This window comes from Aulonocara sp. 'chitande type north' Nkhata Bay, linkage group LG10 (assembly GCF_057382095.1).
Source record: "Aulonocara sp. 'chitande type north' Nkhata Bay isolate Kocher_YH1m ecotype deep benthic linkage group LG10, A_spYH_male_GT1.1, whole genome shotgun sequence".
Taxonomy (NCBI): Eukaryota; Metazoa; Chordata; class Actinopteri; order Cichliformes; family Cichlidae; genus Aulonocara; species Aulonocara sp. 'chitande type north' Nkhata Bay.
Window position 1 is genome coordinate 30,428,492 of NC_141353.1, and position 16,212 is coordinate 30,444,703.

Consider the following 16,212-nt stretch of genomic DNA (forward strand, 5'->3'; position numbering starts at 1 on the left):
ACAGACAACTGATATACCTGCAGTCTTCCCTGCTGTCAATTGCTGTCCATTTTCTGCAGGCTGGAGTGGAGCGTGGGCATTGTGGAAGAAAAAGCCCAGCAAGGAAGACAGGGACCAAGGGAAAGGTAGGGTGTGCACTAATGTGTTTTCTGTGTTTAAGTTCTAATTTAAATCAGATCATTCATCTATAGATCATTCATTATAGCACCTGTGTGGGCTAGCATCAAGTTCAAAGAATGGAAGAGTGGGGTGAGAGGAGAGCAATGCACTTTAAAAAAAAAAAAAAAAAAAAAGATTTTAGCCACAGACTGTATATATAAGATGGATGTAGGTTTCCAGGTCTGAAAAGTAAAGCCAGTGAGGAAGTGCATTCTTTGAAATGGCCAGTAGGAGGCTCCCGTTGCAAAAAGAAGTCCATTTCTTATAGAAATCAGTGAGAAAACTGCCTTTGTTTTATAACTTTATAAACACTTATTAGTGTCAGTAATGTTGATCCACCTAAATAGCAGCTCATGATGAGGTTTTCCCTACACTGGCTCAGATTAGGCGGGAACACTTGAGCCTTGGGCTTATATCTTTCTTTTGTGTAGCTTAAGTCTCTCATGTGACCAGCAGCTAATGGCTCGTGATGAGCTGATAACAAACATTAGATGTAACCTGAAGACTGTACATAAAAGATGGAGATATTTGGCTTTGAACGGAATGCGTGCACCCTTCTGATGTCACAGCGGATGTTAGCTTTGTGCGCTACGTCATGTGTACAGCCTACGACACTGTGACCATTTGACAACCTGTAGGCTTTGGCACCTTTGAGCTGCCTACACGTGTAAGCCTGTAAAATCTTGCCATTTTTCCCTTCTCCATATATTCTCCACAAAAGTGGGAATTTTCAGAGGAAATCTTCCAGTACTGCTACTCAAAATGGCACGTTTTGGTGTTTTGTTGTGGTCTGTAACCTTTTACTCTCTACATAGAGATTTAGGTGTTGGGCTATCTGTACTAGACTGACTTTCCTGACATCAGAAATTAGTTATAGAAATGTGAAGCTAGAAGTAAGAATCCAAAGTGACTACATTTCATGCTCTGGGGGGCATAAATGTACAGGCATATTTCACAGAATCTGTCCTAACTTTCCTTCTTACAAAGAAGTAAAGAAAGAAAGTTTTACTTTTGAGAAAAGGGCCGAAACATTGCCAAAAACATTAAAAAACATCCCAAATTGTCTTCTCTGAAGACATTTTCTGAGATAGCAGATCATAAAGGATCATGGAGTTACAAAAACCATTATGACTCATAGTCTAGGATTATAATGATCTTCAGAGTTGCTGGAATAAATGTTCATTTTCAAATGCAAACTAACACCGATCTTTATTTTTTAAAATATATATTTATTAACCCTCAGAGTGTGTCACACCCCAGAGAGGGTTTGAAAATCGTCTTTTCACCAGTGGAAAACAAACCCCTGCTGGAGCGCTGTCGTAATGATGCAACAATTACTGTTGATGAAAATCTCGATAGCATCACTGCTGCTGTTTGCGCTTGGCGGGTCATTGCAGGCACACGACTGACGTCTTTCACTTCTGGTCTGCACGATGTTTGTTTTTCAGATTACACGCAGCAGTGCCAGCGGTGCAAAAATAAAAGCTAGTGATTCTAGAAGCTACTGATTCATAGGAAGTACTTAGTTTTTCACACATAAGAAGTTATAGTCATAACACATTGTTCCCTTTCAGTCTGGTCATTCTGTACAGCTCCTGCAGTAAGAGACATTTACACGCTCCCCATAGAGCAGCGTGGCAGACCCAGGAGAAAGGATCGAATTAACCACTGAAGGAGCCGTCGTGTCCAGCAGACTGAACCAAACAAAAGCATGCAGTGATGACCAACTACATGCATCATGAATATCCCTCACAGGAACCCCTTTATAAGGGGTCCATGAGATTACCATTCCCCTCGAGGAATATGCTCTGAAACCCTGAAGCAAAGAAAAACTGTTGGTGCTCTATGCTAACTGGTGACCTGCAGCAATGATTCTCGCCACTCACAGAAAGAGGGCACAAGCGTGCCACCGAGGTGAGCAGGCAGTCAGCTAACTTGTAGCACTGTAGGTGAGGCACAGTTAACCTCCCATGTGTCTGTGGAGAAAGACATCACCTGCCTGATCTGGTTTATGTGACCTGCAGACTGATGATTTGCAATTGTTTGAATGTAGATATTTTGTATTGATTTGCACAAGGAAATATGTACAGTCACACAGCTTGTTGGAAGCACTCTTATTGGAGCAGAACAATGACAAATGGCATGAAAGTCTGTTTGTCGTCAGAGCCTTTAATGCACCCAGACTTAACAGTTGCAATGAAGGAGCATTTGTGTATGCTGAACAAAACGTAGGTGGATTAAGGCTTCTTCTTTCTAGGCATCTGGTCTCTGTGAAGGCCTGTAGCTGGACTCTGGTCCTGGTCAGCTAGTGTAGAACTTGACTTGGAGGCTCTCATCTCAATGACTGGAGCACACACCGCCAGAGATGGCACTGCTAGGTCCAGTTGGCTGCCTGGGGGAACCAACCAGTGACTAATTCTCTGCCAGGCACATCATCTGGTACATCTGCAGCCCAGTGACCGAGCTCATTGCATCTGCAGTTATCTGCCTGAGCCCTTTATCTCCAGCTAAGTTGCTTAAAATCTGCGGTGCTTGTCGGAAGTGCTGAGTGGCCATCTACTCCATGGTTGTGGAATGGCTCCACAGGCGGTGGGTTGTCTAAGCCAGCCTCCACTGTACTGTCTATGTGCTGTACAGTGACATGGATAGACAGTGGTTTTGCTACATGAAGCCGTTAGCTCAAAGACCAAATCGGGGAAGATGGGCAGGTGGTTTTTGACCATTCTTCAACCTTTGTCGAAACTGGGATGCTAAACTTGGAGAGGAGTGTGTAATGCTGTGCAAAAGCCATCTTTGCCAGCATGGGGACATGTCGCATGTGCTTTGGGCTTAGTCAGCGCTCTCCTAGTGTGGATAATCCCATAGTTGTGGCAGCCCTCATGCTGGTCCTTATCATGCAAAGAAACTGCACCCCTGAGAGTTGAACACGCAATTTTATCTTCATTTTAGTACTCATTAAAATGCAAAGCAAAATAAATAAATACTGCAATGAAGACAAAATTTGTCCCCTCTTGGCATTAGCTACCACCACTCAGTGACTAATGCTAACAGGGCAGTTAAGTTGGCAGATAAAAGAGTCAACTGCCACCAGCCAGCCTGACTCAGAGGTGAAGAGTGCAAGACCTGGGGGATGACTCAGCATGTCATCACGGATCTTTAGCATCGTCAAGTGGGGATGTGATATCCACTAATTTAATTCATCCATGGCTGCTACACTTCATACATTTTTGTGTTAAAAAAATGTGTCTCATTCACAGCTAAACTGGAGCTCTGAAGGCAAGATTGGGAGGCGACATCACTAGTTTATTGCTTCGAGTACACAGCCCCTCTGTCGGTAAGTAAATACAGTAAAATGACACATGGGTGAAAAGTGAACACGCAAGCAGCTCAAAAAACAGCTAGTTTATTTTTTTTTTCATTTATTCCCCCCCCACACAAAAGAAGCTTCAAAATGAAAGGCTTTCTCTTTGAAATGCAATCAGAAGAAATAACACCTTCCTCATGTTTTAACACTGATAAATACAGATTATCTACTAATCAAATGTGATCAGAGGAGAGGCTGCAGATAGGTGGAAGGTGGTGTGAAGAGAAGAAAACAAAAAGGAAGAAAAACATCATCACCAACGGTTAATACCAACAGAAATCGTTCCATGTGGACAAGATCTAGCTAAAGAAAAGAGCCCTCTCTGGGTTCACATCAGTACAGCAGGTCTGTGGGGGTGGGACCTGCATTAAAGTGCAGACTGGAGTAGGAGAGGGGCAGCTTCAAGACCAAAATGGACACCAGGGCTCGGAGTGTAACCTTCCTTCCCCTGTGTGAACCGTAGCTTATGTTAGCACACTTGCACTGACATTATTCTAGCTCATGGAAGTGGCTCAGTAATTTATTACTAGTGTCGATGCAAATCTTTTCAGCGTTTCTCACTCCAATGCACACTGTGAGCAACACGGTCACTGGAAAGTGTCGGCGTAATTGCTCTCAAACATGAGAGTTTTTGGCAGTACAAGGTTGGAAAACGGGTCATGCTGTTGGTACGATTGCCATCAAAAGCAACTATTTAGTAGTGAACGGTTTCTTTAAATGAGACAGATGCTCGTGGAGGAACTTCTGTTATTTTTACCGTGTTCAGTGTTGTTGGTACGCGCTTATTTGAAGTATTGACAGGGTGGAGCTAGCCGCTCCCTCCTGTCCCCCCGCAGCCTCTACTTTCATACTTTTGAACACAGACCTGCATTGTAAAGTTAATGCGATGTGGTGGGATCACGAATCCACCTCAAAAGATTATCTTCGGGGTTTCGTTTTTTTTTTTTTAATCCATCAATCGAATCAATATCAGTTGGAGTTTCAGATATATTTCTGGGTACGAGGAAGATTGTAAAGGTAATTTGAAATTTTATGTGCCTGGTATAGATCTGCACTGAGTATTTTACTAAAGCTGGGCATACACTGTGCGATTTCTTTCAGTCGCGTTATTCAGCTTGCGCTCAAACTGTGTGACTGAATCGCAGAGGTTAGAAATTCATAGGTCAGGATGCTCTGACGTGACCTTTAGCTTGGTAACATGAAGTGAGGTGTTAATCGCTTCTCAGGTATACTACACAATCCACGACACAGGATTAAGGCTAAACTCAGGCCGATCCCCAAGACGGTCGCACGAGTGAAAAATAGTCTCAAAATGGGCCAAAAATCACAGTGTATGCCCAGCTTTACACTTTTTAATGGCTATTTTTTGCATTTTTAAATTTGTATTCTTATTTTTTTTTTAATACAAACTAAACCAATTAAAATCAGTTTCTTCACGTCCACTGATTAATACTCACTCAGTTTGAAAGATGAGGAGGATAAGTGGAAGAGAATGGCTGGATGGAGTTTTTAATCAACACTTTTCGACCCTCCATAAAAAAAGGAAAACCCAGATTGATTTCAGTGTGCAATTTTTATGTTTTAAATTAGATTAACTGACACAATATGAACAAAGAGAAATAACAATTTAGAGCTAATTTAAAACCCTCACAAGACGGTACAGACTTAAATTTAATTTTGTGGCAAACTGACCCTAAATTTGGCACATAGTGGTTAGTGTGGGAGTGGTTGTAATGCTCACGTGATAGTGTTTCAGAGGTCTAATGAGCACCATGTTGACCATTTCAGGTAACAAACAGTGTGCAGAAGAGGCTGATGGGAATGGCTCAGAGACGTTTTGAACTGATTGTGACACTGTGGGAGAAGTTATTAAGAATACGTCAACTGGGAACTTTCTATATCCTATCCAAAATCAAATAAATCAACAACCTCTCACAAAAATGACGCCTATCAGCCAAATCGCTGAAAATAATCAAATCTACGGATCCTGATTGGCCCGTCGATCATATTGCTCACAGTGTGCATGGATGTAACTTATTAAATGCACAAAAAAAATGATTCACGTTTCGCCAGACTGATTTTAAGTCTGGGGGACTTCAATAGTCAGATCGATGATTAAAACACGTTCAACGATGACTAAAAAGCAAAAACAAGCGCCAATGCTGGCTGTCTCCTTCAATTGCACATGTGCAGTATTTTAGACAAAGGCATCGGTTTAGGCATTCATACATGATGGCACTGAGAAAAATGACCTGTGGAAAAACAAAGCAAACAAAAAAGGAGAATTTGATAACTATATATAATAATTATTTTGCTTTGAGAGTACATTCGTCATCTTTCCATGAGAGGAATTATGTAACTAATACAGTAGGGTGCTCAGGAGGGTCAGGGAGTGGGAAGAAGCAGCTTTAGAGAAGAAAAGAGACAGTTTGGTAAACTAATGCAAAAACTACCAGAGCGTGGAGGTGGAGGGGACTTGGGCACGAAGGAAGGCAAAGAGTAGTTGGGGGGGTAAAGAAAATGGTTGAGTAACAAAGGCTTCCCTAACACACTGTCACCCTCCTCTCTCCCTCCGTCCTTCCTTTCAGAGTTGACCCACAGTAGTCCGCTAGCAAGCTCTTGGCACTTTTTGGACATGATAAACTTTTTAAACAAAATGACTTTGGAGATGGTAGTCGTCATCGCTTTCTCCAGCTTCCTTCACTGTGCAGCACTCTCAGTCCGCAGTGCGCCAATGACACTTTGGATGTTTTCTTCAGGAACCTGAAGAAGACGCAAAGTAACTGATTAGAACTTTCTGATTGTATTTTCATTTGTTTTTGATGGCCCCAAAAACATCTGAAAAAGCTGAAACAGTTTCTCTCCAGCTGCTTAGAGCCTATGCTGATGCCATAAACTGTATATAAAAGATGGACGTAGTTGCTACGATCAGTGCCTAGTGTCTTCTTAAAGCCTCGAGTTGAAGGTTTTCTGGAAGTGAAAAGCAAGAACTAAAAATCTTGACTTGAAACTAGTGAATTAAGTCAATAAGAAAGAGTTTACTGGAGTCACAAAGCCATTTTCCCAAAGACTTCTATACAAATTAGACAAGCGACCCCCTGTTGGCCACTGGAAAGAATGCGAGTTTAAAGACACCTTTGCACTGGCTTCACTCTACAGACCCAGATGTGCTATGCATGTCCATCTTTTATATACAGTCTATCATGGTGTCATGAACTGGTTAGACTAACCAAACAGCCCAACAATTACAAACAAGTTGATTACAAACCAAACATATGCAGTAGAAACTGTTTCTTACCAGGGCGTGGTCAAACTTGAAGGTGCTAATGTAGTAAGCTGGAATGTCAGCCGTCGCCAGCGGTTCTGATATCTGAGCCACGATGCCGCACTCATCTGCAGACCATTAAAAACACACTCTTTAACCTCTCAACAGGCCCCACAACCACTCTACAACTCATTAAAGCATGTTGATAAATACAATACACATTAATCATGATAACACTTATTATCCTGATTAGAGCAGCCAGGTCTGAGGTCTTCTTGTGAAATTCTGGCTTTTTTTTTTGTCTGCTAAGGCTTCACTTAGCCTGATTATTGATGCTCAGGTAAGCTGTTATATGAAGGTGGTTATCAACTAACATAAGCCTCTAACCAAACAGAAAAATGAGAAGGTCTACCGACTTTACAAAGGAAAACTATAAAACAACACAGCTGCTGCAGATTTGTCTCAGCAGTCTGAGTGTGTCTGGGAGGAAAACTATAGGATTACACCCACATATTTGGTCAGCAATAATAAAATTTCATTTATTTGAAGCCAGGAAGGAAAGCCGACAAAAATACAAATAACTGTAAGTTCACAGACTTCTCAGTATCGCAGCATTATGCACGGGGGGAATCTGACAGATTATTACTACTCCATGAAATTTCAGGTGTGTGTAAGACAGGTGCAGTTTTGTACTTTCACCTGCTGCCCTGGTGTTTAATGGTCTCACAGCAAAAAAGAAATGAATACAAAAAATATAATTTAAACATAGGTTTAACCTACAAGTACAAATAGGTGTCTTGTTTTAGGATCATACATTAAAGGCAACAGGAAAAAGTTCCTGGAAATAGTCTTTTTTTATTGTCTGTTTAGGGTTAGATAAAGACTTTAGATCTTCCAGGAACAGTGACACAGTTTTCAGTGGTGGTTTCATACCTGTTAATCTTTTATCTCAGGTATAACCTGCAGTTAGTATGGCAATCTACCCTGGTAAAAAGTGAACCACCTTTTTAATGCTAAAGACTGTTAACTACACACTGGGATGGTTGTCAAACCAGTTCTGACAACGCTGATCTTGATACTTGAACATGTGCTTTGTTGGCATCAATCTGTAGTAGCATGTGGCCTGCTTCTATCCATTACTACAGCAACAAAAATACTCACCAAATCCTAAAGGTTGCCCTCCAATTCGAACCATTTTCCAAAGCTCACCAGAGGCACTGGTAAAAAGTACATTGTTTGGAAACCTGGAAGAAAAAAAAAAAAAACAGAACAATTATATTAGCTTCAGTATTTATTAAAATACAATTGTACCACATAAAGGCTGGTTAAGTTACTCACTTATGCAACACAAGTGTGGTCATACAATTTCTATATTTCTGAATTGTTACCAATAATAAGACATAAACACAGTATTAAATCATTCAGTTCCAGTATTTCATTAACTCTGTCATCTTTAAATGTTTTCCAAGAGTGGCTTTATTTGACCTTTTTTTGCTTTACTTAACAAATTATGGCACCAGGCATGGTTAGCAGATAAAGGTGCATCAGAAGAAGCCACTAGCCACTCAGCACAGTGCAAAAACAGCTAAAGTCTGTTTCTGCTGTGCACCCCGCTGCACTGAAGAAAAGAGCCATTGTAAGGCAGAGTAATTTGGGTGACCCATCCCTTTAAGGCAACACATTCGGTCTTACATAAAACGTAGGGACATTGCTGACCTACATGCTGCAGAAACAAAATCTAAACTTAACAATTCAAGTTCACTCCAGTTGTTATTTTACTTCCACATGGATTGAAGAGGTTACTAACCAATATAATGCGGACCTTTTTTTATTCATTGGCAGCCTTTGATCAGATGCTAACACAGGAGAAACCATGTGGGACCTGCAGCTGCTCAAGTTCCTTGATGGCCCTCCTGCTTAATTAGTGTACACTGTTAGAAACTAAGGGAGTAGATGAGTCAGACTGAAACCCACTGTGACTTATGTGCAATACACCCGATAGCTCTGCTTATTGCCTAGCAACAAACTAATCACCACCTCAAACAACAATCAGAAACGCACTCCCCTGCATGAATACAAGCTGTCCTTTTAGTGGGGATTAACAGACAACAAAACCTTGAAAGAACAAGTGTAGTTAATTACACAACAGCAGTGCACATGAAATGTTGAGTGGTGGGTGTTTTTCTTCTACCTTTGTGTGGTCTGTTCATCCATGACCAGAGAGATGTAGCCCTCGATCAGGGAGAAGGAGAAGAAGCGGATGTGGTTTGAGTCTTCACTGGATGCTCCAGACTCTTTTTGCCTGGCAAAGACAAAAACAATACAGTTTTTGATTGGACCTGTGACACTTTGATTAATTTCTCTCTGTGTTGCCTAACAGCTTGAGTAGGTAGACTGGTTTCTGTTTGAAGAACTCAGGGTTTTCCATTTAAAAAAAAGGAAGATTTTGAAGTCCGTGCCTGTGTGCAATGTTGTCCTTGGGTTCCCTAACAATGCTAACAGTGAGAGTTGATGAGGTCATAGAACTGCTATCTGTTAAACAATGTACACACTGGAAGCGATTCGCTCGAATGTGTCCATCAGAGACCATAGAAAGTGGAAGACATTTGACATCTTCAAGCAACTACAGCTAGAGACATTAAGTGGGCGGGGCCTGTGATAAAGGCCCTTCAGTCGAGCGGCGAAAAATCACTAAATGTCCAAAGTGTGGAATATCCAATCTGGGTCAGTGAGGAGTTGCTGCCCCAAGTATGGGAATCTGAGTACCTCTCGATCTTGTTTCTAAGGAGGAAAACAAATCCTATATTTTCTTGCTTTTTTAAAAAAACTTTATGGCATATTCCATTTGAAATCGGAAGCTAGAATTTCAATTTGATTGCCCTGTCAAGCTGGACTTTCAACTCAGAGAAGCCACACCAACACTGATTTAATAATCAGAGATGGTGGCAGTGCAACAACGTGGACTGGGACTTCCTTTTTTCCCCCCTTTAGTTTATAGAGCTATTTCACAGCAGGTGTTTTGACTGTCAAAAGCCAGAAAATAAGAAAATGCCCATTGAAAAAGTGCTGTAATTTACATTTCTAAAGTATCCTAGTGAGCCATTTCAGTGAACGAACACAAAACACCTTGAAAGGCCTTAAAATTGCCTCATTTAAGTGGAATAAAGCAGTCATTGTTAATGCCTGCTTTGACAGGACCAAAAAGGTCTCTAATTAAAGTATTACTGCACACAACATATATGTATAAAAAACAACCCTCAAATTATGCAGACTAACACACAATGGATGGAATCATTTTACACTATTCTCTCATTATTGTGTGGGGTTAGTCTTACGCTCTGGTGCTGCACTTACACGAAGATGATTAATGTGTGAAAAATATAAAAGATGAAAGAAGGGTTCAAATTGATGCATCACAGGTCAACACATTCTGACACTGAGCCTCATGTGTGGGCTGAGCTCCAGAACATTTTCCCAAAATGCCACCATTTAGCATCTCCTAATTTTTCCTTCCTTGTCTAGGAAATGAAAGTGAAAATAGTCTTCTATTCTCGAGAAAATAAGCTTTCCTGAATTTTACCCTTTTATATAATTCAAGGCAGTAAAGATAATTTTTCAGACTTGACAAGGCTCCAGCAGAAGACATCAGATAACTTTAGATTAACTTAGATAATTAGATAACAAAAAAACTGAATACTACTTTCCACTGTGGCCAAACTTCTCTTAATGAGCTAAATTTCTGTTTTATCCCTTTTAAGTAACATCCTACATTTGATTAATAGACTATAAAGAGATGCTGTCCTAATGTTCTCAGTGATTGAGTGGAATCCTGGCAACATGCAAAACATGCAAAAGGCCTTCAGGGCCTTAATGAAGTAATAAAATGTTTTACCCTCCAGAGTAAAACATGACGTCCATGAGCAGAGTGGCCACAGAGGGCAGTGTGTCTGGGTCCAGGCTGGTCACACAGAACATGTTGCTGGGACTGGATAAGGGGTGAATGATAGGACGGGGCACTGAAAAAGATAATACATGATAATACATAAAAGACTACATGGCAATACATTTTCTGATCATCCTTTTTCCATTCATCTGAGCTTAGACTTCCCTTGTCTGTACTGGGTGAAAAAGTGAGCTTGAAAACTGCATTTGCCAACATTAAGAAGGAGCTTTCAAGCTCAGCTTGTACACCAACAGGAACAAAACACAAATTGTATGAACAGCAATAAAGACTGTGTGCTGTGTAATTGAAAGCACCACAGTGCACTTAAGTGGAGCTTTAGTGGAGATTATCCAACAGCCGTTTCTACAATCATAAATAAACCTTTAAACATTAAGGTTAATTAGACACAATTTGATGTATATGTTTGCACATTTTATATTTAAACAATGCTGAAAAAGTTTACGCATTTATTTATATATAAACTTAAAATGTAAGCATCTCACCCGTAATAAAAACAAATCCACAACAAATGTAGTATTATTTCAGGGCTGAGAAACAAGCATAATTACATTTTAATCCCATTTTATAGATTTTATATCCCATTTCCTGTAGTGGAAACATTTAAATTTTCTTTTAATCCAGGACTAGTCTTAAAGGGGGCCAGATTATATTATATTACATACATGCTGTTCCAGTCGTTGATGCTCATATTAAATACTGTAAATGTGGGCCACAAGGACAGGCTTCAGCGTGCAGTAAACACTTAACCACTGAGCCACTGAGAGCGGATGTTAATATGGTGATCTGTGGGTGTGAGCACAGAAGCCCCACGCACCTGCTGTTTTAACATTCTGTGCACGAGGGGCAGCCAATCGAAAGAAAGTGGTCTCAAAGGGAGAAAGAACGGAGTCATAATGGCTTGAATGAACTGAGGTTGTACTATATAAGGTTTGTTTTAAAGAGATACTTTAATAGATTCCAAGAAAAAAAAATGGAGCTGGAAATTAACATAATGGGTCCACTTTAATGTCTGTGAAACAGCACAAATTAATATGCAGAGATTATTACGTTGAAGAAACAAGTCTGAAAACATTTTGTAAGTGCTTTGCAAAACCCATTTCCGATTACAGAGATCTCAGTATCAATACACTATCATCCAATCGCATTGCAGATTGCATTTGTGCAGATGTAATCTCAAAACCACACAGTGGCGACAATTTGGCTTTTTAAAAATGGATCCGTGTTAATAAACAATGACCAGTAACCTGGACGTCTTGGCCCAAGTATTGGCCATGGATCCCCTCAAGTTGGCAGAAATATTGAAATGTCAGTCCACATTAAAGGCTGTTAAAGGCAGGGTGAAAGCATTAAGCTTTTCTCTAGACAGAAATATTGAATTATTTTGTTAACTCTTACCTAGTTTTGGTTTCACAAAGCCATTGGTCACCCCCAGATTGTGAGCAGCAACAGTCTCCCCGTTGACCACTCGAAACAAAGTGAATTCGGAAGACAGAGTGTGCATGACCATTGGGAGGTCTCGCTCTCGAACCTGGGGACGGCAACATGAACGAGTTCAGAGGTCAAGAGTAAATGCTGAATATGTAACAGGAAAGAAATGTCGATGAATTTTCAGAGAAATCGTTTGATGGGAAATCCCACTCTTATTCTCCTAGCCCGAGCTTTTTTCTAATGAAATGCTTTCATTTATTTTCAGTGTGCCCACTCTCTTGCTTGCCTAATCTACATTTGCTTTTAATGACTTCCTACAAAATGGCTTTTGATAATGAGCAGAAAATGGGATTGGGCTGTTCATATTCAGCCAGATTTATATGTTCTGAGGAGGAGCAGAGAAGACAGTAAAGCTGCATTCTTTGCTTTAAACACAGCCTTTAGTTCTGAGTATTAGCATGGGCGGACAAAATGGAACATGGATCTTTGCCTCTTATGCCAACCATGCCGTCCTGCATCATTAGGGCTGAGCAATATGTCAAAGCAGGTTTATTTGTTGAGCTCTTTTCATACACGAAGGTAAACATGTGCAACATAAAGCAAAGGAGCATACAACGGTTAGAAGTGGAAAACAAAGCAAATTGAAACGCAAACAGACCCAGAAAGACATGAAAAGCGAGAACTGGCCATGAGCCAATGCATTTAAGATGATTATTGTTACAGTCTAATCAGATCATCATGATATGACTCACTCAAATGCATTTTGCATTTTTTGGTCCTTGTGTAATTGCATTAAGAGCGGGGTTCACGAGCATGTGGCTTTGATATGTATTGTGGAGAATTGGAAGATTAAGTTGAAAGGGTCAAGAAGACCTCGGGGAGCCAGAACTTTTCACAGCAAATTTCAAGGAAATCAGTTTTCCAGATTTCTTAGAAACTAATTGCTGACAGCAGGGGTAGAGAAAAAGCCACCAAAATTATTATGGTAATGAAGCAATTAATATTTATATTTCTTTAACTTTGCTGTCTCTAATTAAAACTAAGCTGATCTCTGTTTAAGGTGGGAAGGGTGGCAGCACGAATTTAATTGGCGTATTAGCTGTCGCTCTTGTAATTGTTGCTCCTGAGAAGCTGGTGTGTGTGGCAGATCTGAGCAGACTGACTCAGTCAGGATGCTTGTTGCTCTGTTGAAATGGGTGTATTCAACATTTGGGTCAGGCTTTACCGCTTTATGTAACACAAAAGATCATAGCAGTGAAAAAATAAAACATCTTAAGCTGGTTTGTCTTTTGGCCTGCTGAGGGATTCAGTAATGCAATGAAACACAGAGTGAAATGAAGGTAGGAGATGGCTTGTGGGTGTGGATGACAAGGTCAGTGTTGGACGTTTTCTTTACCTCTTTTCATCTTATATACCAACAATTAGGACAGTGGGAAGGAGCCTGTGTCGAGACAGGAAGCATGCCCCGAGTATGATACCTTAAATTCCAGCAAGAGGCTGATCTGCTGATCCCCTTTATGTAACAGATTATCAACATCAGCACAGGTTTTTTGTTTTTTTTCCATTTTCATGAACATGCTGAAGCTGGTCAGCAGGCCTTGTTTTTCCATTAATGCAAGGCAATAAAAAAAGAAAGGAAAAAAGACTCCCTGTAGCCAAAAAGGCATGAGAAAGGATTTCATCCTAAATCAAAAGAAGTGGGGCCGTGCAAGGTACACTATATCCAAGGTTATTGCTTTTTTCATATCAGGCACTGTAGATGTAAACAACTGTGCTGCCAGGAGTTGCATAAAAGACAAATAATGCAACACACCGAGCATGCTAAGAAGCAGATCAACTGTTGGCTCATAACACACAATCATCTTTACTAAACAGAACTGAAAAAGAAACTGCACTTTCAGTTCACTCTGACAGACGGGGGAGGGGGGCTGTGTGAGGTCAAGTGCTGTCATGATACCTGAAGCACAGTCTGGATTCATATCAATTAAAATGCATCCCAGTGGTTCCCACTGAGCATGCAAATAAGCAGCGGAGAGGCGGCTCTCACTGCAGCAGTTGCTAGTGCTGTTTTTCTACTTATCGCCATTAAAATACCTGTGAGATCAGAGGATGGTACTACAAACAGTTTACTTCTGATTTAGCTCAGCATGTGATGGAGTGATGGCCTGTTCAGTGTATACAGCTGTGTATTGCCTCTCATCCAACAACTATATACAAAAGATGGGCTACCATGATGTCATGGGTTTGTAAAGTCCCACTTTAAAGTCTCAACTTGGACTTGGCATCACCATCTTGGTTCTTGATTTCTGTTCAATTTTATTTATTAGGCGCCAAGTCACAGCAAAACTCTGCTCAAGGCGCTTTAAAATGTAAGGTAAACCTCTACACTACTGCAGAGAGAACCAGACCACCCTCTATTAACAGTCACTTGTTGACAGTGGGAAGAAAAAACTCCCTTTTAACAGGAAGAAACCTCCGGAAGAATCAGGCTCAGGAAGGGGAGGCTGCTGCAACCAGTGGGGAGTGAGGGGGAGGGAGACAGGACAAAAGATAGTGTGGAAGAATGAAGGGAAGATCTAATTGTGAAACTGACAGAAGCCTCACCCCAAAAACATATTGTCTATTGTACTCTACATGAAACCATAGTGCAAAACTAGTTTCGAGGTCATAAATTGTTGTGCAAAACGCCCCCTGCTGGTTATTAGAAAGGATATTTAAGGGGCTTCTGTGCCAACCTTTCTCAGAGACTACACCCATTTTTTAATCCTATGGTATTGGTTGATGTCAATTGGGATAACTCCAGCCCCTCGAGCCGTGTGTCGAGTCATTTTTTTGAGAGCATCACGTGGCTGTCGAGACCCACACCATTCACACACAGAACCTTGACATGAACAATATTCACACTCACCAGGATGAAGTCCGTCTGATACGTCGACAGCATGAAAACAGAAATGTTGTGGTCGGCCAGTGGTGCGATGACTGATTTAGCGATTTTGGTGACTCCTATGGGTTGTGAAGTGGATGTGTTGCTACCTCCTGACACCACGTTAAGGGCCACCCACGTGGCGTCGGCAACGCTGATGTGCTCCGACTGGGGCAGCTCTGGAAATGAAATCAGAAACAATTGGGAGTGGAGCTGGTACAGTTGTTTGGCTGTCACAAAATTTAAAGGTTAAGATTTGAGACAGATTGTTTCATAGAGGCAGCAACACAGATGGATGGATTTAATCTTTACCAACAACCTCTTTGGAATAAAAAGAAAACAAGCTGGGTATCAGTAGTTTTCATCTGCACTCATTTCTTTCTTTTTTTGATCTGTAATGTACTCACTTTTGCATAATAAATACAGTTTTATTTCTGACTGATTAGGAATATGATACTTTTAACAGCTTTGAGGTAAGGTCACAGAGCAAAAGCATTAAATATTAGACCAGCATTTCCCTTTCTGAGTCATTCGTGAGTCAGATTTGTGCCTTGATGACTCTCTTTGTCTTCTTGAGCCATTATAACTCTGAGCTTTAACATTTATCATTATCCTGTCACTGGTGCCTGTAGCTGTCTAATGACTTCAACACAGAGAAGCCACGGTTGTGTTTACACCAGTGACTGGGATAAAATAATGAACCCCGCAGGTAAGAACCACAGACTGTGTAAATAAGACGTCAATGCACTAAAGCATCCTCTATTTAACTCTGAATCTGCTCATAGTTGTTAAAGAAAACTTAAGACTACCACTATCTCGACACAAAGTGTTTAATGCAGTCATAGCACAAGTGAGAAGTAGGGTCATTTTCTCATGGAGAAAGAAGAGCTGGACTTCTTTCTAATGGCCATTAGGAGGCAACACATCTGGTAAAAAGAAGAGCTGGCTTTATTTTTTTAAACCCAGAATCAATATAAACCTTTTAGAAATACTTTATTAATCCCAAAGGAAATAAGGCTAATAAAGCATAACTTTTAGTTGCTAGGTGAGTTCCGATTCAAGTAAAAAAGAGAACAGGGCTCACCTGGCAATGATACTCCCATGAGTGA

At 40.7% G+C, this 16,212-nt stretch overlaps 1 protein-coding gene and 1 long non-coding RNA gene across 3 annotated transcripts in view; one reads left to right on the forward strand and one right to left on the reverse strand.

The window, feature by feature from the left end:
* LOC147321172 (uncharacterized) overlaps nucleotides 1-16,212 on the forward strand; it is a 20,293-nt gene continuing 4,081 nt past the window's right edge. Inside the window, exons 1-2 of the long non-coding RNA XR_015131320.1 lie at nucleotides 1-125; nucleotides 3,417-3,493. This is a non-coding gene — a long non-coding RNA (uncharacterized LOC147321172). The remainder of the gene's footprint in view (nucleotides 126-3,416; nucleotides 3,494-16,212) is intronic.
* Nucleotides 4,454-16,212, reverse strand: part of castor2 (cytosolic arginine sensor for mTORC1 subunit 2) — a 26,528-nt gene continuing 14,769 nt past the window's right edge. For both annotated transcript variants that reach the window (XM_086309483.1, XM_086309484.1), the window contains exons 4-10: nucleotides 15,089-15,282; nucleotides 12,148-12,280; nucleotides 10,681-10,804; nucleotides 8,980-9,090; nucleotides 7,950-8,032; nucleotides 6,822-6,916; nucleotides 4,454-6,286 (exon numbers count right to left, since the gene is read on the reverse strand). In XM_086309483.1, the coding sequence (XP_086165609.1) occupies nucleotides 6,224-6,286; nucleotides 6,822-6,916; nucleotides 7,950-8,032; nucleotides 8,980-9,090; nucleotides 10,681-10,804; nucleotides 12,148-12,280; nucleotides 15,089-15,282 (803 nt within the window). In that variant the 3' untranslated portion in view covers nucleotides 4,454-6,223. The remainder of the gene's footprint in view (nucleotides 6,287-6,821; nucleotides 6,917-7,949; nucleotides 8,033-8,979; nucleotides 9,091-10,680; nucleotides 10,805-12,147; nucleotides 12,281-15,088; nucleotides 15,283-16,212) is intronic.